This window comes from Caretta caretta, chromosome 13, assembly GCF_965140235.1.
Source record: "Caretta caretta isolate rCarCar2 chromosome 13, rCarCar1.hap1, whole genome shotgun sequence".
Taxonomy (NCBI): Eukaryota; Metazoa; Chordata; order Testudines; family Cheloniidae; genus Caretta; species Caretta caretta.
The window spans coordinates 5,115,023-5,140,520 of NC_134218.1; the positions used below are offsets into that span (position 1 = coordinate 5,115,023).

The 25,498-nt window shown below is 49.3% G+C and overlaps 1 protein-coding gene across 2 annotated transcripts; it reads left to right on the forward strand.

Moving 5' to 3' along the window:
* TCEA2 (transcription elongation factor A2) lies at window positions 1-25,498 on the forward strand. 2 transcript variants are annotated; one of them, XM_075118679.1, is made up of 10 exons: window positions 1-258; window positions 5,845-5,907; window positions 7,017-7,122; window positions 9,128-9,218; window positions 18,813-18,946; window positions 20,527-20,608; window positions 21,656-21,830; window positions 22,433-22,579; window positions 24,150-24,221; window positions 25,184-25,498. In XM_075118679.1, exons 1-10 carry the CDS (start codon window positions 190-192, stop codon window positions 25,190-25,192), a joined length of 948 nt encoding a protein of 315 aa, XP_074974780.1. In that variant the 5' UTR covers window positions 1-189; the 3' UTR covers window positions 25,193-25,498. The 2 variants fall into 2 exon arrangements, with proteins under 2 accessions (XP_074974780.1, XP_048675764.1); XM_048819807.2 differs by having other exon boundaries at window positions 6-258; window positions 20,527-20,583; window positions 21,676-21,830.

Sequence of the window (25,498 nt, forward strand, 5' to 3'; positions counted from 1 at the left end):
CTGCCGGGCTGTAGTCCCAGCGCGTCGCCCCGCCGCGGGAGGCTGCGCGAAAGAACTACGAGTCCCGGCGTGCCCCGCGCTCCGCAGGGCTGGCGGGTTGGGCGGACTGCGGACACTGGGGTGGCTGAGTGCATCGGCAGCCCCCCCGCTTCGGCCCCGCCGCGTCCCCCGGCTGCGGGGAGCGGAGCCATGGGCGGGGAGGACGAGATCGTGCGCATCGCCAAGCGGCTGGACAAGATGGTGTCCAAGAAAAGCGCGGTGAGTCCGGTGGGCGGGGAGACCCAGGGGTGCCCCCCAGCTCCTGCCCCGGAGCGCCCGCCCCCGCTCCCGGGGTCCCCCCGGAGCGCCCCGCCCCGCCCCCCAGGGCCTGGCGTGCCCCTTTGGAGCGCCCCTCTCCCCTCCTCAGCTCCCGGGGTGTCCCCCCCGAGCGCCCCTCTCCCCTCCTCAGCTCCCTGCGCCCGCCCCCCGGAGTGCCCCGCCCCCCAGCGCCGTCTGTGCCCCCTCTTCTCCCTGGGGTGCCCCCTTGGTGTGCCCCCTCCCCTCCTCAGCTCCTGGGGTGTCCCCCCCGAGCGCCCCTCTCCCCTCCTCAGCTCCCTGCGCCCGCCCCCCGGAGTGCCCCGCCCCCCAGCGCCGTCTGTGCCCCCTCTTCTCCCTGGGGTGCCCCCTTGGGGCACCCCTCTTCCCTCCTCAGCTCCTGGGGTGTCTCCCCCCGAGTGCCCCTCTCCCCTCCTCAGCTCCCTGTGCCCGCCCCCTGGGTCTACCCGGAGTGCCCTGCCCCCCAGCGCCGTCTGTGCCCCCCTTCTCCCTGGGGTGCCCCCTTGGTGTGCTCCCTCCCCTCCTCAGCTCCTGGGGTGTCCCCCCCGAGCGCCCCTCTCCCCTCCTCAGCTCCCTGCGCCCGCCCCCCAGAGTGCCCCGCCCCCCAGCGCCGTCTGTACCCCCTCTTCTCCCTGGGGTGCCCCCTTGGTGTGCCCCCTCCCCTCCTCAGCTCCCGGGGTGTCCCCCCCGAGCGCCCCTCTCCCCTCCTCAGCTCCCTGCGCCCATCCCCCGGAGTGCCCTGCCCCCCAGCACCATCTGTGCCCCCTCTTCTCCCTGGGGTGCCCCCCTTGGCATGCCCCTCTTCCCTCCTCAGCTCCCGGGGTGTCTCCCCCCGAGCACCCCTCTTCCTTCCTCAGCTCCCTGCCACCGGGTTGCCCCCTCCCTGAAGAGAGCCCCACTAGCACTCCAGTCATGTCCCCTGGGGTGCCCCCTCCCAGTCTGTGGCCTCCCCCATCTCCAATTGTGTGTCTCCCCTCAGTATGTGTACTCAGGGATGCCCCTGCAATGTCCCTGGTTATCCCCTTCTCTCCTGAGTGTGCCTCCATCCCTCTCACGACCTGGTGTGTGCGACCCCCTTTCCCTCCCCCATGCCCCTCTCCCTACAGCCCTATCCTGGGGTGTCCCTCTGTCCTCTTCTGAGCCCTGGGGTCCCCTCTCCCTGCTGCCTTCGTGGAGTGTTTGCCACACCCCTTCCTTTGTTCTCAGTTATGTCCCCACCACTGCGTCCCCCGGTATCTCCCCAGAACATCTAGTATTCCCCAACACAGCCCCCCAAAGCCTGCTGCTGCCCCCAGTGCATTGTCCCATACAGCCCCCTATCTTCTGCTGTCCTTCACTATGTGTGTGCCCATAGCACCCCTTCACCTACTGTCAAGTGGATCTAGCTCCAGTGCCCTCATGTTCCCTATCAGTAGGGCCCTACCAAATTCACGGTCATGAAAAACATGTTCTGGACCATGAAATCTGGTCTCCCCCCCCTGAAATCTGGTCTTTTGTGCGCTTTTACCCTATGCTATACAGATTTCAAGGGAGAGATCAGGGTTTCTCAAATTGGGAGTCCTGACCCAAAAGGGAGTTGCAGGGGGGTTGCAGAGTTATTTTAGGAGGGGATCACAGTATTGCCACCTTTACTTCTGCACTGCCTTTGGAGCTGGGTGGCTGGAGCGTGGTGGTGCTGACTGAGGCCCAGCTCTGCAGACAGAAGTGCAGAAGTAAGGGTGGCAATACCATACCATGCCACCCTTAACCTGCAGGAGATGGTTCTGCCTTCAAATCTGGGCCCCCAGCCAGCAGCCACCACTCTCCAGCTGCCCAACTCTGAAGGCAGCCTGCCTCCTACAGCAGCGCAGAAGTACTGCAACCCCCCCCAACTCCTTTTTGGGTAGGAACCCTACAATTACAGCACCTTGAAATTTCAGATTTAAATGGCTGAAATCATGAAATTTACGATTTTTAAAATCCTATGACTGTGACATTGACTAAAATGGACTATGAATTTGGTAGGGCCCTACCTATCAACCATTTTGCAGCAAAGCATTGTAATTCTGGGTTAGCCATCTACAACATTGTGGTAGGCGAGCCACCTGTTGCTTTCTGCTCCAGCCCTGTTAGCCCCCCTCCTTGGTGCTTTCCTTGCAGAAATGCATGGTGGGCCCTCATCTATGCCTTTCTGCCCCTATAGTCCCCTCACCAGTGCCCTGCTGAAAAGCACATGCATACAGGGAACCCTCCTTTGCCTTTTGGTGGCCTTATTGTTTACCATCAGACGTCCGCAGGAAAGCATGATGAGTCTGGGGGAGCACCTCTTGCTGTTCCCAAATCCTCCCCTCAGCTTCCTTGTACCTTCCCATTGCAACTTCGCTGACTCCTGCAGCCCCCTCCCATCAGTATAGCTGCAGCCACCATCACTTCCTCTCAGCCCCCTGCAGTACAAGGAAGGGTAGACCTTGCAGCTCCCTCAGCCCTCTGAGGTCTCCATTATTTCCTATCACTCGGTCATCACTGCCTTGCCTCAGAAGGGGAGCACCATCACCTTCCCTTGCTTCCCCATCCTATTCCGCTGCAGTAGTGAGATAAGGAGGAAGCTCCCATCATCTCTCTGTAGCCAGAGGTGTGAAGAGCTCCTTTCTTCCTCTCAAATGGCCAGAGACAGGGGAAGCACTCCCATCGTCTCCTAGTATGATAGGAAGCTTTCTGCTGTCTCCTACCTACTTGTGGATTCCATTTGCCTCCCAACCTAGAAAGCTTTGGTGCGAGAACTCATAATCAGTCTTCACAGCTGAAGTGAGGGAATTCCTTCATTTCCTTTCTCCTCCCAGCTCCTTCTGCATCTCCTTCCTGGGGACTGACCCTTTCTTGCTTCCTCCTCACCTAGCAGTTCTCCCCAACTTCTGTGATTGCCCTAGTTCTCCCACTTCAGTCCCCAACTTCCTTCCTCAGAGGTGGATCCATGTCTCCTCTTAACCTTCCCTTTATACAATAGCTATTTCTCCAGTCTTCTTCCCCTGGACTGCCCCCCAATACACTTTCTCTGCCATGCAGGCCTGCTCCCCAGTACTCTTCCTCCCTAGTTCTCTTCTGTCCCTTCACTGTGAAGATAAAATGACAATCTCTGCTTTCCCCTAAAATCACATCACTGAAGAGGTCCTCAGCCTCAAAGTGGTGGGGTGTTCTTCAGAACAGGAAGCATGAAAGAATCATTATTGTTGAATTGGCTTCCAAGTGTCAGTGATGAGCAAGGAGAAGCAGTGATTTGACCTAGTTGGCATTGGAGTGTAAGGTAATGGACTGTCCAGTTGGTAGTTTAACAGGTGGGTCACTATATCCTGTGATTTTTGGCTACTAAACCATGTGCAATTTACAACTCATGAACCAGCATCCAAACCTTTGGTTACTGCAGTGATAGTCCTTCGCCACTGGATCCTCATTTTGAGTGCTTGTGCCCCACTCTGGCCCCACCTTGTCAAATGAGGAAGTTAACTTTAACACACAGTGGTCCCAATCCTGCTTTCATTGAAGTAAGTGGCAAAACTTCCTTTGAGGGGAACAGGAATTGGGCCATTATGTGCACCGTACAGGCTGGATTTATTTGACTCTTGATCTCAGAATGTCAGGAAGAAATTTGGCAAGTCATTCATTCTGGGTAAGTTGCTGTAAGGCTCCTGAGGGAGTGAATTGCCTGTGTGTGTGCATATTGAAACCTTCAACTTCACTTTGATTTAGCTCTCTCAGCCTCTGTCCTGCAGGATGATGCTGGCAGCTGGATCTCTTTCTGAGCTGAATCGGAAACAGCCTTTCTGCATGGAGGGGGAGGGATCTGAAGCTGAAATGTCTTGTCAGTTCAGGCTGCTTCACACCATTGCAATTATAGTCTCTGTAGGTTTTGTGTTCCAAATGGGCCTGGAGTGGTTAGTATTTTAAATGAGCTGTTAAATGTGAACGCTAGAAGGCCTTGTCGGTTCGGAGAGGAGGGGAAGAAACTGCAGTCTGAATGGAGGCTGACAGATTCCAGGCTGTAGTTTTCACGGAGAGTACTGCGGAAGTGAGGCTTTGCTAACATCTGTCCATAGAGTTTGCAATTGTACCTGACATTTTAAAATGTGCACATGGTGTAGTTAGAGCCATGCAGCAGCTGAATTTTCTGGACAATGAAGCTGATGAATGAACATTTTACATACCATATTCCAGGTGACCTGCTTCCTAACTTCCTTGCTTCTTATCAATTTTGATTCAGTGGTCAAAGCTTTCCTAAACGGCAGTGGGTGGACATCCTGAGTACTTTTGCAAAGCAAGTTTTCCTTCTAGCCACAAATCCTACCAGGGACACAATGCCAGCAGCTCTCTCCTACCATAGGCACAATAATCACTACCCCCAGGGCTGACTGTGAAGTGCTTTAAGAGCCTCTGATGCAATACCTTGGCAAAGGTATCCGCATCATCAAGCAGGTTGCCTAAAATGGTGATTTGCTAACAGGATTATTCCTAAAGGAAAAATGTCGTGGGAGGGTAGTTTTTTAGATGGCAGTTTTTGTCTGAGGTTCATTGCTTAGGAGTTCTAATTAAACCATCTGGATAAGGATAATAGTAAACTGTGTAAGTAGCAGCATAATAGAATTGTGCTGTGTGCCAGGACAGATCTGTTACATAACCAGGGCCAGTTCTAGGCACCAGCAAAACAAGCAGGTGCTTGGGGTGGCACATTTCTAGGGAGGCATTCCGGCGCCGGCCATGCCGCCCCTAGCAATGTGCCCCTGCCGCCCTAGCTCGCCTCCGCCCGCTCCCCTGAGCGCGACCGCCGCTCCGCTTCTTCTCCCTCCCTCCCTCCCTGGCTTGCTGCGTGCGAAACAGTTGTTTGCGCGGCAAGCCTGGGGGCGAGGGAGGAGAAGCCGAGGGGCGGTGCGCTCGGGGGAGGCGGAGGTGAGCTGGGGCAGGCAGCGGTTCCTCTTAACCCCCGGTTACTTCCTGTGCTCTCCCGAACCCTCGCTTACCTCTGCTCCGCTTGCTCCCCTGAACACACTGCCTCTCCCTCACCTGAGAGGGAGGGGGGAGCAGGTGGAGCGGAAGTGAGCTAGGGTGAGGGGTTGCGGGTGGGGGGGAGCCGCAGGAAGCAATGGGGGGGGGAAGGGGTTGGGAAGGAGCGGAGTTGGTGCGGTGAGGGGGGGTGGGGCATGGAAAAAAAAGCGGGGGCGGCCAAAAATTTTTTTGCTTGGGGCGGCAAAAATCCTAGAGCCAGTCCTGTACATAACAATACTTCTCTGTTTTGCTTGGTTCCCGTACCTTAGCTAAGGCCTCATTATATACTGTTAGTTCAGGAATATAATGGGGATTGTTTCTAGTGTCATCTCAAATATCAGTCCCAAGATTGGTTGGTTGGCTCCCTCATGCTCTAGGAACAATTATTGCTTCATTGGTCTGTGTAGGCTGAGTTTAAGTAGCTGTTCTTCCTTCGGTGATATGGTAGAAGTGGCCCATAATAACTTTTTTTTTTAGTAACTAGTAGATTTCCTCCCCTCCCCCCTTCTTTCACAGGATGGTGCGATGGATTTGCTGAAGGAATTGAAAAGTATGCCTATAACTCTGGACCTCTTGCAGGTAAATCATGCAACTAAGGCAAGGAAAACTAAAATCTAGATGGAGGTGGAATGAATGCTGATTTTTTTTTGGAATGAGATTAAGCCAGTCTCCCCTGCCATTTGTCCCCTCTCCCCAAAAACATCAAACAACTCTATGCAATGTTATATTTATAAAGCCTCACCAACAGAGGGGCTTGGGGTACTATTCATCACCGTAATCAGAAGAAATTCAAAATTCCATTTGTAAACATGAAGTGAAAAGGCCACGCTTCACAAAACCAATGGAGGGATCGGATTAAAGAAAGAGAAAACAGATTGTGGAAGCAGCAAATGTGTGGCCAGGAGCAACCATATTTTTTAAAAAGCTTTTGTAAAACTACTAACAAACGAGAGCATCAAGGTGTGTTTTAAGTGGGGGGACAGGGACTGAAGCAGAGCTTGAGGGGAAGCACAACCTAGGCCCCACCAAACTCATGAAGCTGATGGAGTCCATAAAAGTTGGGGGGCATGTTCCATCGGGATGAGATTCTAGGGAAAACTCTCGGGCCGGGGGTAACTCCAGTCTGGTTTTTAGAGCTAGGTTAAATAGTTAATAAAAGTTAAGGGCTTTAGTAATATGCTGAAACTTAAAAACATTCCTTACGGGCTTCGGTTACAATTAAGGTGCTGAACGTCCTTTTAAAAGAAAATCCTGTTCGAAGAATGGTTGTGGTTTAAAGGCTTGAAGTATTGTGCATTACAGCTATGCATCTGTTTATAATTTTGGCCCTGTTTTTAGATTTCTAGGACTCTCTGAGGGATTTTCTTTCAAATCATGTTCAGTTTTGAGTAATATATATACTGCTTCTAGGTGGTTAGGAAGGGGAAAAGGTGTCATGGGAGATGGAGTCCACCAAGAGAGAGCCATATGCTATGTAAGCCAGATATTCAGGACTCACTGAAGAAGCCAGCTTGTTGGTAGCTGCTCTTCTGTAGAAGCATCAAGCAGCTGGCCCTGTCTCCAGGGATTTGTACACCTTGGTCAATGCTGCTGTGTCTTGTGGTGGAGACCTGTTTTTCTCTAATTTTAGCGCCATTGGCTAAGTAGTCAGTTCTTGAGTGGTTCACTTCTTGAATGTTGGTTTGCAGTCCACCCGGATTGGGATGTCGGTGAATGCGCTGAGGAAGCAGAGCACTGACGATGAAGTGATATCGCTTTCCAAATCACTTATCAAGTCCTGGAAAAAGCTTCTCGGTAAGAAAATAAGCAGGGTTTGTTGAATTCAGTTTACCAAATAGCCAGCTCTAGCTGCTTTGCTATCCTGTAGGCTGCGTTACTCCTTCAAGCTTCTGTCTGCATCAGTAGAAATAGGAAATTCTAGCAGGCCACAGAACTTAGAACCTTAAAATTAGACTCCTCATCTGGAGGGTTTCAGTGAATTCCATTTAATAACATTGAGTTCCTATTTTAAAAGAAAATGGTCCCTGCAGAAGAAGTGGAATTAAGGGCCAGGACTGCATGTATTTAATGGGTACTTGCCCAGGCTTGCGAGGTTTGAAATAACAATAGTTAGCGTGACAATGATAGTAATACTCTGATCTTATTTATAAAGTTCTCCATTTGCTGACTGAGGTGCTGCAATTTACCTAAATGTAATATTAAAATATCAATAAACTAGCACAACCGATAAAAAGCCAACTAGTGTAACATCGTAAGAAACCTGCTAGAAAGCATTTCCAGTTGCGATGGGTTGGATCAAGAGGTCTTATTTAAAATCTTATTGCGTGACTATACTTCCCGGAATGGAATATTGTAATGCTTAATGAGCAAATGTTCATAAAGCTCTTTGAAGATGGTATTTTGCCTTTTGCTTGCTCAAAAGCATTAACCCATTCAACCCCCTCTCAGAATAGCTAATTAGCATGATCCTCATTTTTTCTAAAAGTCAGTCAACTTGTCAGCTTAGTGAGTCATTAGCACGCGGGGGTTAGAGCTCAGGAGTTTGTCTCACACTTCTTTGTTCATTCCTCTAGACCACCCTGGAAATAAAAGTGTTTTATAAGCAACCTTTCCTGTGGAATTTCCAAGAATAAATGGAAATACTCCACCTGAGTACTAATAAAGACACTTTATCCGGCTTCTGGAGCCACGGAATTGGGTTTTTTTTTTCTGACTACAGAACATGAAGCCCTAAGCCCTTTTAATTTCAAATCAGAAGAGAGGATATGTCTTGAGTGGGTTATTTGTGTCATTGGTAACTGATGTAATTGTCTTTAGCATAAAGCATGCTTCTGAGCCATATGACAGTACCTGTGTGTGGTGAAGCTCAGGGTAGAATGTCCTTTCATCAAAACTAACAAGTCTGTTTGAGTCAGTAGAAACAAATATCTTCCATATTTAATACCATCAGGGGCTGTTCAAAGTGTATGTGAAATGAACTGCTAGTTCCAGTCTGCATCTCAAAGAAACCTCCTACAAATAACTTGGCAAAGAAGCCAAAGACAAAACGGGTGTTGGAGACTGGACTATCTTTTCCTCCCACTTGCTGCTGGGGCTGGTCCTTCTACATCAGGGTGGATATTTAATGGTGGGACCATAAAGGGAAGTCTTCAGTGCCTGTTCCTGGCCTGTATATGTTCTGCGTTTAACCAGAACTTCTGTCTCCAGGACTGTGAAGCCATCACCTTCCAACAGCACCGAACTACCTGGAAAAGAAATACAATTTATTCTTTTAAGAAGTGTATCCCTGGCCTTCCAAACACCTACCTTGAGAGAGGGGCTGGCCCTCATAGTCACTTTTGAAAATTGGATTGGGTTTAAGTCCCATTTTCAAAAGTGATTTTTGAAAATGTTATTGTCTGTATTTAGCGGCAGGGGCCTCACTAGAAAAGAAACTTTGGCTGGGATAGGTCTTCCCTCATGAAGAAGCTAATCTCCTCAGGGAATGAAGGACGGGTCCTTTCACACTGGCTAGCTAGGGAAAGGTTTGTGGTACGTTTGCCAGTTGCCTGACTCCTTGCCACTCAAAGGCAAGTAGAAGGATTACCACGGGTGCATTACCAGAGTAGTTAGGGCTGTATAGACCTATTCCTCCATGCTGCTCTTCTGGAGCTAGTCACTTACCTCCGACCAAATATCCAGGCTCTTAACCGTCCTTTGTGCTCTGCCTAGTGTAGTCAGGATTGTGGTGTGAAGATCAACCCTGAACCCTCTGTAGTGTCTAAAGTGTTTGTTTTTTCCCTCTTCTCACTGGGTGCAGATGCTTCAGAGGACAAAAGTGAGGAGAAGAGGAGGAATTCTTCCTTGTCGGCATCCTCCTCAAAGGAGAGCGGTGACTCAAGAGACCAAAGGTAACGCTTCCCTTTAGCCCAAGATGATGCTGTTGTACATGTTGTTCCATCACTTGGGTTTTCTGTGTTAACATTTGATCTTTAATGTGTCTGTTGGGCTGTGCAATTGGTCTGCTCAGATGCCTCATTCTGGTCAGACCTGCCAGGAGTTCAGCCTATCCAGCAAAGGTGACAGGCTGCCTGTAGATCTGTGTTCTATAATAAAGAGAAACTACAACTGTAATGGAAGAATAAACATCTACAAAAGACAGTGGCTTTAGTGAGTTTTTTTGCTTTCTGTTATACATGATTTGTTTTACCTTCATGTTTCCATTTCCTTCTGTTTCATGCTGGTTTCTTTCTCTGTTAATAAAACATTCCTTTGGGTTTGATTTTGTTTGTGTTGCATTTTTATATTTTTTTCCCTTTGCTTGTTGTAAACCCTTGGAGTCCTTTGGAAGGGCTGTGACTATGCTCAGCCTTAGCATTCTAAGCTGATGCATGGGAGCCAAGTATTCACAGATGCTCCTAGCAGGAGCTTCACCCCCCCCCCCCCGCCCCCATTCCCTGCACAATGATCTCCCCTCCACAAGCGGTGGAAGAAGTCCACCCGCCTGCCATGCCCATGCATCTAGCTGGTCTGCTGCTGGCTCGCCCCTCTTCATGGCGTGGGTGCTCCCCAGCCTGTTCCCCATCTGAAAAGTGTAGTTAGAACAGTCAGCAAGGGGAAGTGGGCTCAGATGGAGGACAGGGAGGTTCTGGGGTGGGACCAGCTTCACCAGAGTCCCAGCTGTGCCTCCCAGAAGCAAGAGACTGATCTTTCCTTTTAGCCAGAGCGCTCCCAAAAATCCCGCACAGACTCCAGGAACCTGGCCATTTCATAAGGTGTAAAACACCTGTGGATTAGTCAGTTTCTTAAGGATTAGTATTAAGAATGTAAGAATGGCCACCCTGGGTCAGACCAAGGGTCCGTCTAGCCCAGGATCCTGTCTTCCGACAGTGGCTTGTGCCAGATGCTTCAGAAGGAATGAATAGAACAAGGCAATTTCGAGTAATCTACCCCCTGTCGCCTGGTCCTAACTTCTGGTAGTAAGAAGTTTAGGGACACCCGGAACATGGGGTTCCATCCCTGACCATCTTGGCTAATAGCCATATTCTAGTTTCTGTTTATTGGTAACTCTCTTAGGTCTGTATTTGTCTCTCTGGTTTGCGAGTTTTCCCATGCTCATTAAAGTGTGTACCAGTCAGTCAGTCCCTAGCCTCTTTACCGTGTCTCCTTTTTGTTTCAGAACTGTCACGTGACTGCTGTTGCAGCTTAGTTATTTTCAAGCCCCTGCAACTTTGTGCAGGGCTGGTACAGTGAAAGTTACTGACATCATGGCTGAGCTACAGCAGTTTAACTTGCTACATATATATCCTCCTCCACTTGTGTATAAACTTGAATTAAATGTTCCAAAAGATCATGATCTGGCATGTGCATTGCAATGTTTTTAATAACAATGGATCCCTCTGATTTTGAGGCCATAAACCCAGCTGCAATGCAGTGTAAAATTGGAGCAGGGACTGTCTCTTGTTCTGTGTTTGTCCAGTGCCTAGCACAATGAGGTCCTGGTCCATGACTGGCGTTCCTAGGTACTAATTCTACAAATAACATTAATCTGGAATCTCCCAGCTGAAATTTTCCCTTTGCACTGTGCAAAGGCAAGGATTTCTCTGGGATGGAGGTGGCAGAGCTTCGCGTATTTTCAGTGAAAGGCGTGCTTTTGTAAGCTGGGAGAGGAGTGGTGTGAGCACAGGATTGGGACCCAGGACCACCCGCCATCTAAATCCTGCTTCTGACACTGGATCCTTCTGTGCCCTTGGGCGAGTGTCTTCAATTCTTACCCCCATTTCTCAATCTGTAAATGGAGAATGATACTTGCCAGCCATATAGGAATCTGGTGAATCTTAGTTCATTTGTGTTGGCAAAGGGGAAAGTGTGTTTGTGTTAGGCTGATGGTATAGTAGAGTCAGGAAATAACATCTCAGAGAAACCTCTGGCTTAGCCTCTGATAGACTTTCCTCAGGAAATGCTTGTGAGCCTAAAGTAAGGGGCTTTTCCCAGCACATTGCCCAGAGTCCCTCAGCTGTCCCCAGAGCCCCTGGGAGAGTGAGTAGGGTGAGAATTGTGTGAGTAAAACAAACCCAGTCTGTGAGGACACTCGCAGTTTGGAGGAAGCGGCCTAGAGTTGTTGCAGCCCAAATAACACACCAGTTGTGGTTATGGAGGTAGAAATATGGTGCTACCTGCTTTTTCAGCAACCAAGGACCAATGGATTTCCCATCTGTCCCACTGAACGCTTTGTCCTCCGCCAGTAAGGCTTTAGGAGACACTGTGCAGCTGGTACTACTTTTTCATTTCAAAGTGTGGTGCAGACATTAAACCTCCAACACCCCTGTCAGGTAGAAGTACCCTCTTCCTTTTACAGGGGGGAAACTGAGGCAGAAGTTAGGGGTTAGAGATATTTAGCTCCTATCTCCTAGCCCGTAGCCAGTCCTGTACATCATGCTGTCTCATTACAGAGAGAAGAGCGTATGTTCCTCTGATGGTAATGAAAGAGACTCCCAATGTGCCCTGACAAACTCAGAGAGCTTATTGGCCAAGAATTGCCCCTTGTGAAGGACAGGCTGAGACTAAATTAGTCAGACAGTAGGGCTGATCTATGGGCGATGAGTGCACTACTAGGCTGGTTTGATGAGGCTGCTATCAAAGCTGTAGAGAGAGGCCAGCCAGTGTTGAAATGTACATACTTCAGCCATATAGTCTGACAGATTTTGGCTGAGCCTTTACCCTTGTGTCAGAGAAGAAATTTGGGATACCTCTTGGCCCATAACTTTTCTCGATTTCTGCAGTGCAGATGGGGAATTTCTTTGGCAATGACTTGGGGAACTAACATCAGTAGAGCGGTATCCAATGTGGAGGTGGAGCTTGTTCTGGTAGGTGAGATATTTACGTGATACACTAGTATATGGTATCCCTTATAAAATTATATCCTGCAGTTCTGTATTGTTATGATTCAAAGCACTCTGGATGGTGTAGTATTGTGGACTGTTACTACAGTATTTTTTAATAGGTTGCATATAGAATGTCTTCATCTCTGGCAGCACTGTGCTTTCTTTTTTGCCAGGACCCCTTAGAGCCCCATGTGATCCACGGAAATATACATTCAGCCATGTATGGGTAGTCTGTACAGAGAGGCATAGATTCATATGTACTGCAGTAAACGATGGAACTTGCTCCCTTCAAAACAGCAGCTGTTTCCTTACAAGCCACTATTTGCAGCATCTCTTGCAAGTGACACTGTATATACTCAGCTTTATGTCACTAGTTTTTTAGTCTACATTTTCAGAAAAATGCACACACAAATTCACTTGTGCTTTTAAACTATTGTACATCTCAGTGACTATTTGGGCCATTGTAAATCTGGCCCTAAGACTTACTTTTTTGCAAAAATAGGCCCTGCAGGCCCCCTTTGCACATTCAGTTACTACAGAGATGTTTAGACACCTGAAGATGCAGATGAACCCCTAGTGGATTTTGCAAATATGCCTAAACCAGTTACCTGCCCAGATCCCATTGAAAGAGCTCAAAGGGAGTTAGGTGCCTAAAAGCCTTTGAGGCCCTGGACCTAAAGGCTTTAGTTCAACCCCTCCACAAGCGCCAGGGCTCAAGCCCCCTCTGCATCACTGTGCCCTAACCCTTATAACATTGCCCTGCAGGGAACACCAGTAGGCCTGAGCAGGTAGTTCAGCTTCCCTTCCCTTCCCATTTCATCCTTGGCTACGTTACTGTCTGAGCCCGCAGGGTGCCATTTGGGGTAGGGTACGTCCAGAACTAGCGTCAAACCACTTCCTCCTCTCATGACAGTTTAAGATTTTTGGGCACTGATATGCTAGGCTGGGTTGGAGCTAGCCCTGCTGAACTATTCCAGGGTCAATGCCTTGAGCTGTCCAAGTCCCATTGTCCGACAGCAGCAGCTTCACGATTAGAAGATAAACGCACAAGGTTCTAGGACAGCTTCATCGCCTTGCGAGTAAACCAACAGACCAAGAACAGTAGAGTGGTGTCTGTTTCTGTGGCTATAAATGTCAACTCTAAAGGAGTCATTCTCTCCCTTTTCCATAGAATGGACAGAAAACGGGTCGGGTTCTCTGTGGCTCCCCCACTGGTGGGGAGCTGGTTATAGACCCCTTGATTCTGTGCCCCTGCCCCCAAATAGGTTAAACAGCTGGATGTTTTCCCTAGGGATCAGATATCAGCGGAGGCTAGCTGGAGTGCATGGGCTTTAGCCATTCCCCCTCTCTGCTGCTGACATGTCCTCTGCCAAGGGGGCTGTGGAAAGGGAAGTCTGCTGGGGCTCCCCAGTGCTGGGGGAAACCTCAGCAGCAGGCCTATGGTTTCTGCTCCCTTTGTGTTGCCTGAATGTGCAAAGAGAAGAGAACAGGACAGAGAACCTGTCTGTAAACGCAGGGAACCAAATACCTTGCAAGGCTGAGTGTGTGATACAGATTTCACCTCCAGGTCACTAGCTGAAGTTCAGCCTAGGTCAGGAGGAGCGGAAAATATTCCCTTCTTGTTAAGTGGCCTAGAGGGAGTGAGTAGGTGTTTCCAGGCTGTTTCCTAGTGGTGGTTTGTCCACGTTACACTCGCTCTTGTTAGCAGCTCAGTTGGTGAGGGCTAAGCCTGAGAGGGCATGGACACTCATCTGCCCTTTCAGCCCTAGTAGTGGGCCTTCCCACCGCAGGGTTAAGCTACGTGGCTAGAGAACCTTGCACGGTCACTGTCTGGGCTGTACCTGCTCTGTGAATACACAGAGGACTACCAGTCTCCAGGGATGTCCAAGCAGCTGTAAGTGCATCTGTAAATAAAACCTGTGAATGCTATGGGGCCTGACTTTAGAAAACCTGTGTGCAATTGTGCATGCAAATGACTGGCTGTGCCTGCCCATGAGAATGACCCTGATTCACCATTACAGGTGCAGTTACTCAATTAGCGTGTTAATTCACAGCTGTTGTCCATGCTCCCAACACCTCTGGAAATTTGGGCCTTGAATGACTCCAAATTAGAAGCCTTGATGTGTCTCTCCTAACCAGTGTGCTCTAAGGAAAGGTTCAGAGTGGGGGAGTTCTGGTTGCAAGACCCATTGTGATTGTCACTTAATACTGCAGTACAGACAAAGCCCACGTCTCTCACCCTCTACTTCTCGTTAACTGCTGACCTTTTCTACAGGTTTTACAGCTATATTTCAACTCAAATCATAGTGTCATAGAATATCAGGGTTAGAAGGGACCTCAGGAGGTCATCTAGTCCAACCCCCTGCTCAAAGCAGGGCCAATCCCAATTTTTGCCCCCAATCCCTAAATGGCCCCCTCAAGGATTGAACTCACAACCCTGAGTTTAGCAGGCCAATGCTCAAACCACTGAGCTATCCCTCCTTCCCCCCCATGGGACTCCTTTGAACTGTTTTGGTGGTAGGAGTTGCTGCGTTGAAGCGATGAGGCTTTACATAGAAACCAAAGAGGTTACAATCTGTGCTGAGAGAAACTGTGCCATGGGACAGAGAGGGGGTTCTCTGCCTTTATCCTACCTTTGGGTAGTACTGTCGGTCAGGGCCAGGCTTCCTAGGGTGTCATAAACAGGGAACATCTTCAGCTGGATTCTAATAATCTTCACTGAAAACCCCCTCACCAGTCGGGAATTTGCTAAACAGCGCACCATTACCAACGCTCAGAAATCAAGTCACGCTAATTGTGGGTGGAATTCACCTTTTTCCATTGAAAGCCGGGGTAGCAGGGAACTGAGTAGGGGGCTGGAGACATAGAATTCAGACCCCTCTACCTCTAAGCAGGAAGTGAGATTACAACGCGGAAGGACTGCTCTCCTGTATGGGGTTTTTTGGTGACTGGGTCCGCATAGTTATGGATCCCGTTACTTCTTTCCTGGTCTACTTCCTAATAGTCCTTCGTGCTGGCTTCCCTTTGCCGTGTCCAGGGGGCGTAGCAGCCCTGCTGCACCCCTTCCCTCAAGAGGTCCCATAGACAGCCCCACCACAGTGCAGACATGGGGTGAAGGGCCTTGATCTGATCTTCCCCTCTGGCCTGCATTTCGCTCTAGAAGATTGAATTTCAGGCACTTAGCTCAGCCGAGAGCCTTGTTTTCGATACAGTGTTTTTGGCCATGAGACCATAGCCCCGGTGAAAGGTGTGGGCCTGCCAGCCCTGGAGATTAGAGATCTTTATCTCTGGAGAATCTGCAGTGCAGTCAGTAGCTGAGCAAACTTCTCCTTGTTACCCTGCCAATGTGCCTCAATCTTGAGCTAGAGGAACTGCCTCTGGGGACATGAGTCTCCATGGCCCATTTGCTTCTGGGGCTCTCTGATGAATCTACCTCCCAGGGTGCTAGTTAGAGGAGCAGTTTCTGATGTGGTCACTTAGGAACTGGACTGCGATCACCTGACTCATTCAACAAATACCAGATTCACAGGGGGAGCAGAAGGGGTGATGTTTACATTTATTGCATTTTGAAGGGGTAAAAAAGGGCATAATTTGGGGGAAGTGATGCATAGAACGATAAAGTACTGGGTCATGATGGACCAGCTCACTAGAATGGCTAGACATGCCTGACCCTAGCATTTCACATAAGGTGGGAGTTCATGGTGTGGAATGGACCATCCTTGATCTTGTTGCATTTTAAGAATGTGCAGAGGAGCACACAGTGTTTATTTGAACAAACTCCTTTATTTGACTGGATATTCTAATTGCTCGCTGAAGTGCCTTGCAATGCATTGTGTGGTGGGTGCAGTGCTTCAGATAAAAAAGTCTCTTTTTTTCTTTTCTTTGTTACACCAAGGAAACAAAATACACAAACACTCCAGGAATAAAATTGACCCTACTCCCACAATCCTAGCCCAGGCCCTCTCACTCCAGCCCAGTTCTAACAGAATTCACTCCTGAGCACAATTAATTTTAAACTCCCCATAAAGCGGGCATCTGTGAAATGAGTCGGGCAATCCCTGAGGATCCCATCGTCGCTAACTGGCATTGACGTGACTGGGATTTTTGCTTGAGTAAGGCTCTTCCTCGGGTCTCGGCATGTCATTCCAGGAGGTTCCACGATCCAGAGAGCTCTTACTTGGAGTTGAGAATTCCCATATGGCTGTGTGCCAAAATACCAGTGCCAAACTCCCCAGGCCCCATGTTGGCAGGTAACAGAAAGTCGAAACCCAAGCATGGAGTATTGGCAGTGTCCAATAGCTGTGTAATAGCCCTTCTCATTGGGCCTGTTAGGAGATTTTAAATGGGAAACTCTACGTTCTGTGGCAGGATTCTTGGGTCAAGCTGTATTAGGGGAAGCTCCAAGTCACCTCCTTGTTCTGCTGATAGAGGGGTGACCTGGGATAGTTCTGCACCAGCCCGGAAATGCCCCATACAGAGCACCATCTCTGTAAGGCAGTCTTTTTGCAAAGTGGATTCACTGAATGCTCCAGTGCTGATTGTTCAATGTAAGGACAAGGCAGGCACGGTAATCTCTTTTATTGGACCAACTTCTGTTGGTGAGAGAGAAAAGCTTTCGAGCTCCACGGAGCTCTTCTACGCGTCTCGGCATGTCATTCCAGGAGGTTCCACGTTCCAGGGAGCTCTTACTTGCAGTTGTGGATTCTTGTATGGCTGTGTACCAAAATACCAGTGCCAAACACCCTAGGCTTCATGTTGGCAGGTAACAGAAAGTCAAAACCCAAGCATGGGGCATTGGCAGTGTCCAATATCTGTGTAATAGCCCTTCTCGTTGACCTGCAAGGATATGACCATTTTCTTTTTGTTCAGTGGAGTAAATCAGTTTGCATAGACAATATCATAGAATCATAGAACTGGAAGGGACCTTGAGAGGTCATCTAGTCCAGTCCCCTGCACTCATGGCAGGACTAAGTATTATCTAGACCATCCCTGACAGGTGTTTGTCCAACGTGCTTTTAAAAATTCCCAATGATGGAGACTCCACAGCCTCCCTAGGCAATTTATTCCAGTGCTTAACCACCCTGACAGTTAGGAAGTTTCTCCTGATGTCCACCCTAAACTTCCCTTGCTGCAATTTAAGCCTATTGCTTCTTATCTTATCCTCAGAGCTTAAGAAAAACAATTTTTCTCCCTCTTCCTTGTAACAACCTTTTATGTACTTGAAAACTGTTATCATGTCTCCTCTCAGTCTTCTCTTCTCCAGACTAAACAAACCCAATTTTTTCAATCTTCCCTCTTAGGTCATGTTTTCTAGATCTTTAATCATTTTTGTTGCTCTTCTCTGGACTTTCTCCACATCTTTCCTGAAATGTGGCACCCAGAACTGGACACAATACTCTAGTTGAGGCCTAATCAGCACAGAGTGGAGCAGAAGAATTACTTTTCTTGTCTTGCTTACAACACTCCTGCTAATACATCCCAGAATGATGCACACTTTTTTTTGCAACAGTGTTACACTGTTGACTCATATTTAGCTTGTGGTCCACTATGACTCCCAGATCCCTTTCCGCAGTACTCCTTCCTAGGCAGTCGTTTCCCATTTTGTATGTGTGCAACTGATTGTTTCTTCCTAAGTGGTGTACTTTGCATTTGTCCTTATTGAATTTCATCCTATTTGCTTCAGACCATTTCTCCAGTTTGTCCAGATCATTTTGAATTTTAATCCTATCCTCCAAAGAACTTGCAACCCCTCCCAGCTTGGTATCGTCCACAAACTTTACAAGTGAACTCTCTATGCCATTATCTAAATCACTGATGAAGATTTCGATCAGAACCAGACCCACAACCGATCCCTGCGGGACCCCAGTCGTTATGCCCTGCCAGCATGATTGTGAACCACGGATAACTACTCTCTGGGAAAAGTTTTCCAACCAGTTTTGTACCCACCTTATAGTCGCTCCGTCTAGGTTGCATTTCCCTAGTTTGTTTATGAGAAGGTCATGCGAGACAGTATCAAAAGCCTTACTAAAGTCAAGATATACCATGTCTACCACTTCCTCCCTATCCACAAGGCTTGTTACCCTGTCAAAGAAAACTATCAGGTTGGTTTGACACAATTTGTTTTTGGCAAATCCATGCTGACTGTTTATCACCTTATTATTTTCTAGATGTTTGCAACTTGATTGCTTAATTACTTGCTCCCTTATCTTTCCAGGTACACAAGTTAAGCTGACTGGTCTGTAATTCCCCGGGTTGTCCTTATTTCCCTTTTTATAGGTGGGCACTAGATTTGCCCTTTTCCAGTCTTCTGGAATCTCTCCATCTATAGTATTAGGCTTCATTGATAGGTTATAAGGACTTGTCAGCATCCATATGTGTGCAGAGCCACCCCAGCTCCTAGGAGCTCTGTGTTCATATCCAGGGATAGCCTTATTGGTTGGCATATTGTCATCAGTGTGAATTTGGGGGGTGGGCTATTGGCCAAGGTCTTTGCTCTGCTTTTTCCTGATTGGTTTTACGTCATCATAATGAACAGGATACTTGACCACATTGTCGTTGAGCCCCGTGCTGCTCTCAGTGACATGAACTGAATCATTCTGACAGGTGAAGTTTCTCTTTTAGCTCCAACAAAAGGCAGGACCCGCCGAAGACTCCGACCACGCCCAAAATCACCACCTTTCCGCCGGTGCCCATCACCTGTGACGCTGTCCGCAACAAATGCAGAGAAATGCTGACTTCTGCTCTGCAGACCGACAGTAAGTAACCAGGAGCCTCGCCTAGGGCAATGGGCTCCACTGGGCTGGCTACAAACTCCTGCAGGGGCCCCTTTGCCATGCATTCCTAGTGAGTGTCAGAACCGTCTGTGAGTAGAGGTCAGTGCTGCAGTAGGGAGGAGTTCCAGGCCCACAAACAAGAGGACCGTAGCCCTTAATCCCTTGGATAAAGCTTATTTCACCCAGGAGATCTGAGGATCGACCTCTCTGTGCCGTAGAAGGGATGAGAGTGGGGGTGGCCAACTTCTACCTGACACTCCTGTTGGGAGTATTCCGCTGGGTATCTAGTTGGGGTGACCTCAAGCCAGGGGAGTCCCATAGGCATTGGGTTCACTCCCCATCGCCCGGTCTTGTCTGATAGCTTTGAAACTCAGCTGACATCCTCATTTCCCCACTGGGAGAAAGTGGAGCTGGAATGCAATGGGCTGGATATGCTAGTAACCACACTGCTGCCCATTGTGTTCTGCAGCTAGGGCTGGACTCTTAGGGAACCCAGCTATTAGAACGGATCCCCTGGAAGGTCGTATGTCACTAATGGCTTGGGGTGAAGTTTGTCCCTCAGTTACACCTGTGCTGCCCGGGTTGAAGCCAATGGGAGCTGTGGCTGCTCGGCACCTTGGAAAAGCAGTCCCTGAGTGTCCCAAGTCGGGCCCCTAATACTTGGGCTGTCCAAAAGGGGAGGTCACCTTTGAAAATGTGGGCCTGGCTGCATGCTGAGGCTCTGCATGAACTTGGAATGATGGAGTGTAAATGACAGATGGAGAAATGCACAAGTCACAAAGCTTTGTTCAAATCGCTTCTGTATGTCTGACATGTCAGAGAGTGTTAATGGTAAGAATTTCATTGTATCGTCACCTCACCCCATCCCTTGTCTGCTTTAAGGAATCCCAGCCTGTGGCTGTCCATCCCCTTCCTGCTCATCAGTCATTTGCCATGTCCAGGCTCCAAACACACAATCATTACATCACTCAGGCTGTTCCTTATACAATAAAGGTTGTTTACTGGATTTCACCAGCTCTTTGCTCCAATTAGAGTGAGTAGGAAGTGGGGGGAGATAAGGGTGTGGGCGGAGGGAGGTTGCTGGGCATTTGGCCAAGAATAAGTAAAGTGAAGGCCTGATTCTGATTACACCAGCTTTACTGCTGTGTAACTCCATGGATCGGAGTGGAGTTATCTCCAGGTTACATCAATGTGAGATCAGAATCAGGCCCTACGTATATACCTTTGGCTAAGCTATAAGTTCCCGGTATTGTGTTGGTTACGGGCAAACAATGCATGTTACTGCACCTGGGTGCCAATCATTGCCTTTGCTCTGGATACCCCTGTTGGAGCCAGTGGAGCACCAGAGGGCAAAAGTCAGCTGGGGGTCGTCAAATTTTGTCGTTGTATTTTAAAATGTGTCAAGGGTGCCGAGGCACTGCCGGTGACAGAGACAGTGTGTGAATCGAGATAGGTAGAGAGCTGGATATTGGTCCCCTTAGGACACTATACCCCAGGGTCTCCCTTAGGACTCTCTTGGTGTTCGAAAACGATCAGTAATTGTGCGGGTTGTTCTTTTGCAGATGACTACGTTGCCATTGATGCTGACTGTGAGCACCTCTCTGGCCAGATTGAAGAATATATCCTTGCGCCATTGAGGATTCCGTGAGCAGCACCCCGGGGGGGGGGGGGGGGGCTGACGTTAACAGGCCAGCAGGAAAATAGGGGCGAATGGCTTTGTTTGTGCAGCCTGGGCTCTGGGCGGGGTCGCAGCGTTGTTCTGGATTAGCAGAGCTGCAGGTTAAAGAGGAAGCCCCTGGATGGATTTGTTGTCGACTCAGAACTGACCCTCTCACTGGTGTGATTGTGCATGGCTGCCTGTTTGTTCTACTCCGATTGCCCCATCCTCCTGGGGAACAGACAGTCCCTGGCAACTTTCCTACACTTACCTCCTTGATGGCACTCATTGCCATGGGGCAGGGGCCAGGCAAGATATAGCAGTTGATGTCAGGTAGCCTGCTAATTTCAGATAAGATAGAGTGTGTGTGTGTGTGTGGGGGGGGGGTGTTAGTTACATGCTGTTAGTGTAGGGTTGCACAGCTTTCTAGCTGCTCTAGTAGATAACAACAGCATGTGGAGGTACTTGAGGATCGTGGAAATCAGAGATTAATTCCACCATGCTGCCATTCCAGCGCTGGGGAGGAGTCATTCGTTAGAAGGGAATTAGCTGCAGCACTGGGACCTCTCCTCTCCTCCCTGACCTAAATTGGCTTTGGGGGAACCCCTTTGCAATTTATTTCTGGGGATGGCGGCAGCTCAGCTCTGGTCCTGGCACACATTTGACAGCTCCTGCCGCGCAGGCAGGGAAAGAGCCCAGCATCTTCCAGTATTAATCCCCGGCCTTTATGAGTGCTTGAGTTCGGTTAAATTCAATAAAACCATGGCCTGGCAAGTATATGTGGCCTGCTGGTCAATGTGTGGGCCTGGGAGGCCTGATTCCGGCTTCTACTCACAGCTCTGCTACTGACTTGCTGTATGCCTCTGGGCCTGTCACTTTAACCCTTCAGTGCCTGTGTCCTCATCTGTCCACTGGCTGCAGTGACACCCCTATCTCACAGGAGACTGAGGCGAAATTCCTTAACACTTGGAAAGTGCTTTGCGATCCTTGGATCCGAGCAACAGAGGTGGCAGGGCTAATTATTTCCCTTGTAGCTCCTTAACTGTCCTCGTACGTATATACCAAGATGTCAAGAACACCGACATGAAGTACAAAAACCGCGTGAGGAGCCGCATCTCCAACCTGAAGGACTCCAAAAACCCTGAGCTGAGAAAGAATGTGCTGTGTGGAGCAATCACCCCGGAGCAGATCGCGGTGATGACCTCAGAGGTGAGGAGAGGAAACTTTCATAGGTGTTACCTTAAGGGATCGTGTCCCGTTGATTAACTTCAAGGTAGTAGCTGGTCTGCTCTCAAGATGGCAGCTCCGTTAAGGTTCAGACCAGCAGCAGCCAGTGATGTGCATGTCAGGATCAACCATGTGTCGGGGGGCTTTTTAGGTACTCAACGGAGTTTGGAGCCAGAGACTGGTCCTGGACAGCTCTGGAAACTGAAGCCCCCTGTGTATCCACAGAGCACACCAGGATACCCTTCCCTGCATTGTCTCAATGCTGGCTGGAGAAAGCACTGCTACAATTCAGTGGGCAGTTCTGTACTTGGCCTCTCAGCTGAGAATCCCACACAATGGGGCCAGTTAGTGGTGGGGACATTTGTCTACTGGAAGCTAGACTGAGCATCCCAGTCACTTCCCATTGGCCATAGGTGACATGGGCTGGATTTGAACTGGTAACCTATAGTTGAGAGGCTCTATAGCCCATTATCTGTCCCTTCAGCCATCCAGCCCTGCTGGCTGTGTTCTCCCTCTGCTTCAGTGGGACCGTCAGCAGTGTGGTGGGAAAGTTGAGCTGATGTGCCTTTGTTTGTTTCCTAAAGGAAATGGCCAGTAACGAGCTGAAGGAGATCAGGAAAGCCATGACGAAGGAAGCGATCCGGGAGCACCAGATAGCTAGGACGGGAGGGACCCAGACCGACCTCTTCACCTGTGGGAAGTGCAAGAAGAAGAACTGCACTTACACTCAGGTTAGCCACCACCTTTGCTTATAAAGGGTACCCTCCTGCAAGGTTCTGAGCCATCTCCTGTCAGACTAGTGGAAGTTGATGTTCAGCATCTCCCCAGCTGTCCTTGGCACATCATGGGATTGGGCACTGTTAGGTGGCACGAATCCTGCAGCTCACCAGGAGAACCACAAGGGCCAGATTTTTCAGGGTTGTTTAGGTCCACAAGGTATTTGCAAAATGTGCTCACTTAATTTGCGTGTGTAGTTACCATGACTGCCAGCTGGGTCACTGCACATGCAGAGCTCCCTAATTATCCCTGAGCATGTGCTGTGACCTGCGATATGCAGGTAGTTGCAGTGATTTGACATGCAAGGAGGCTCCCAGGATCACCTGCAAGCTTTGAAAATCTGGTTTCTAGAGTTTAGTAAAGTTCCTGTGTCTGACAAGCCTGTTCAGAGGCCGCGGTCACATACCAGGATCCCCTATAGGCTTAAATATAAACCAGATTGGTAGTTTGCAGGCAGCAATAACAGCATATGGCCCTGGCAGACTGTAAAGCCGAAGTTAGGACTAGCCTGTAAAAGAGAATGGGTTGAGTGCTTTTTTATGTTTTACTCTTAAATCTGTGGCTGGAGACTTGGGAGATGCAGAGGCAATTTCCTTAGGCACTTACCTACACCGAAAGCATGAATATCATGGATCCTGTGAGCTATATTCTTTCCAGATTTCAGAATGGGAATGGATCAGCTGTGAGCTCGAGCTAGGGTGACCAGATGTCCCGATTTTGTAGGGATAGTCCCGATATTTGGGGTTTTGTCCCTATTACCCCCCACCCCCCTCCCAATTTTTCACACATGCTGTCTGGTCACCCTAGCTACAGCACACAGAGCGCGACCTGCTATCGGAACGGACTTCGTTAGGCTGGTGTTTTAACCACTAAAACAGAAGCCCTTGCTGCTTTGAGGTCCTGCTGCTTCAACACGAATCAGTTTCCGCGGGTGTCATGGCAAATGGTGACAGATAGATGGACCGTCCCCCATGGCACTAGTTATCAGCCACATAAAGACCATTGGGGACTCATCTGCAGAGTGCTGCCATGGTGATGACTAGAAAGAAAATGCACTCTTTGACTAGCCCAGCCCCAGGTGTGACCGAGCCAGGCTAGTGCTGGGCACTGACAGTTCAAACCTGGAAGCCCTTAGGCCTTGTCTGTAGCAACGGTGGGCACACTGATGTAGTGTAAAATGGCATTTTCACCACCATCCTGTCTATGCCTGCTGTTGGCAGTTATCCAACACAATGCTGACAATCCCAGTGCCCTACCTCCATGACAGCTTCCACTGTCCCTGCTGTCAGATGGGGCTAGTGCAATGGGAGGTCATGGCTGAGAAGCATCTGGGGTGGAGACACAGCCAGAGTGTTCCTTGTACATGTCAGCAACATAGTGACTCTCAGGGGTCTGCTCCCTGGTTCTGATTGATGAACCCAGAGGATATTTGAGGACTACCATGGAAAGCCCATTATGAATCTCTTTGAAAGGTCCAAGTGGGGGCTTTTCCTTCCCATTTCCCTTCTTGTCTCCTTCCTACAGGTGCAGACCCGCAGCTCCGACGAGCCCATGACCACCTTCGTCGCGTGCAACGAGTGTGGGAACCGTTGGAAGGTAGAGCATGAATGACACTTGTTTGAATGAGGGTGGGAAATGTATTAAGATAAGTGGTGTTGACAGCTGTAGTTTGTCATTTTAGGAATAAATCCTTAGCCCCCTTCCAAGCCCCAACTGACTCTAGCAACTGCTGTCACACCCAGGCTAGAGGGAGAGACAGAGCATAACATGTCCAGCGAGTCTGTGGGGATGGGACACTCAGAACTTCTGCTCTGATCACTGTTAGGGTGGACTCGGCTGCTGGCTGTATAGAGCTCATGATCTTCTGGGATACAGCGGGATGATGCCTTTGCAGCCAGTCACTTTGCAGGCCTGGCCAGATGTACATGCTGGCATTGGTGGGAGATCAGTGGTGCAGGAGTTCGTAGAACAAGCTCAGCCTCCATGGCCCCATTCACCCGCAACAGTCACAATGAATCAGCACGGCTTTCCATGCCGCCCGTGGACACGGAACACTTCTCCGGAGCGCGTTCACTAGGCTGCTCCCCTCCTGCCACGCACCCGACAGAAGGGAGGCAACAGTGACAATTATTCAGGCTTTTAAAGCTCTCACATTTTTGCCCCTTTGTGCTGTGCCCAGACTTGGATCGGAGCAGAAACCTTAGCTATTGAGTGAATGGTGAACAGCAACAGCACTGGCCCCAGCCCCTTGATGAGAGTGGCACGTCCTTATGCCCAGCTCTCTACCCCGCCTTTATATTATTCACCCTCATTTACACAGGGTGGTGCCTGTAGCTTCCCCTGCAATGGGAGCTGAATGGTGGCGCTGGAGGTTAGCAAGATCGCCCATCTTTAGAGGAGAAGGTTCCCCCTACTCCAGGAGGAGCAAGATTCCCCAGCCCCATGAGGAGGAAGACTGTCAGCCAGATCCCTGGTTCCTTCGTGGCCACAAGTGCTGCCCGCGGCCCTTGTTTACAATGGGGTTTTCTAATCTGGGTATAAACTTCAATCTCTTGCAGTTCTGTTGAGATGTCCGTGAGCCTGATGGCAGCGGCCGAACCTGGACAGACCACAACCTATATTCTCTGACTTCTCCAGCCATTGTGTACCGTATCCCAAGTGAGTTTCCGTTGTGTCACACACTAAGTGCATCATCTTGGGGGGAGACCTGGCTCTCGGGTTGTGCACCTGTGGAGAGAAGCAGCTGTGATTGGAATCCAGGGGGCAGACAGACTGGCAGGAGAGTTCACTCCATGCATTTTGGCTGTATTTTCTCATCCAGATAAGTATTGTCATTTTTTCATAACAGTATTAAACTTCTTTTTTTTTTTTTT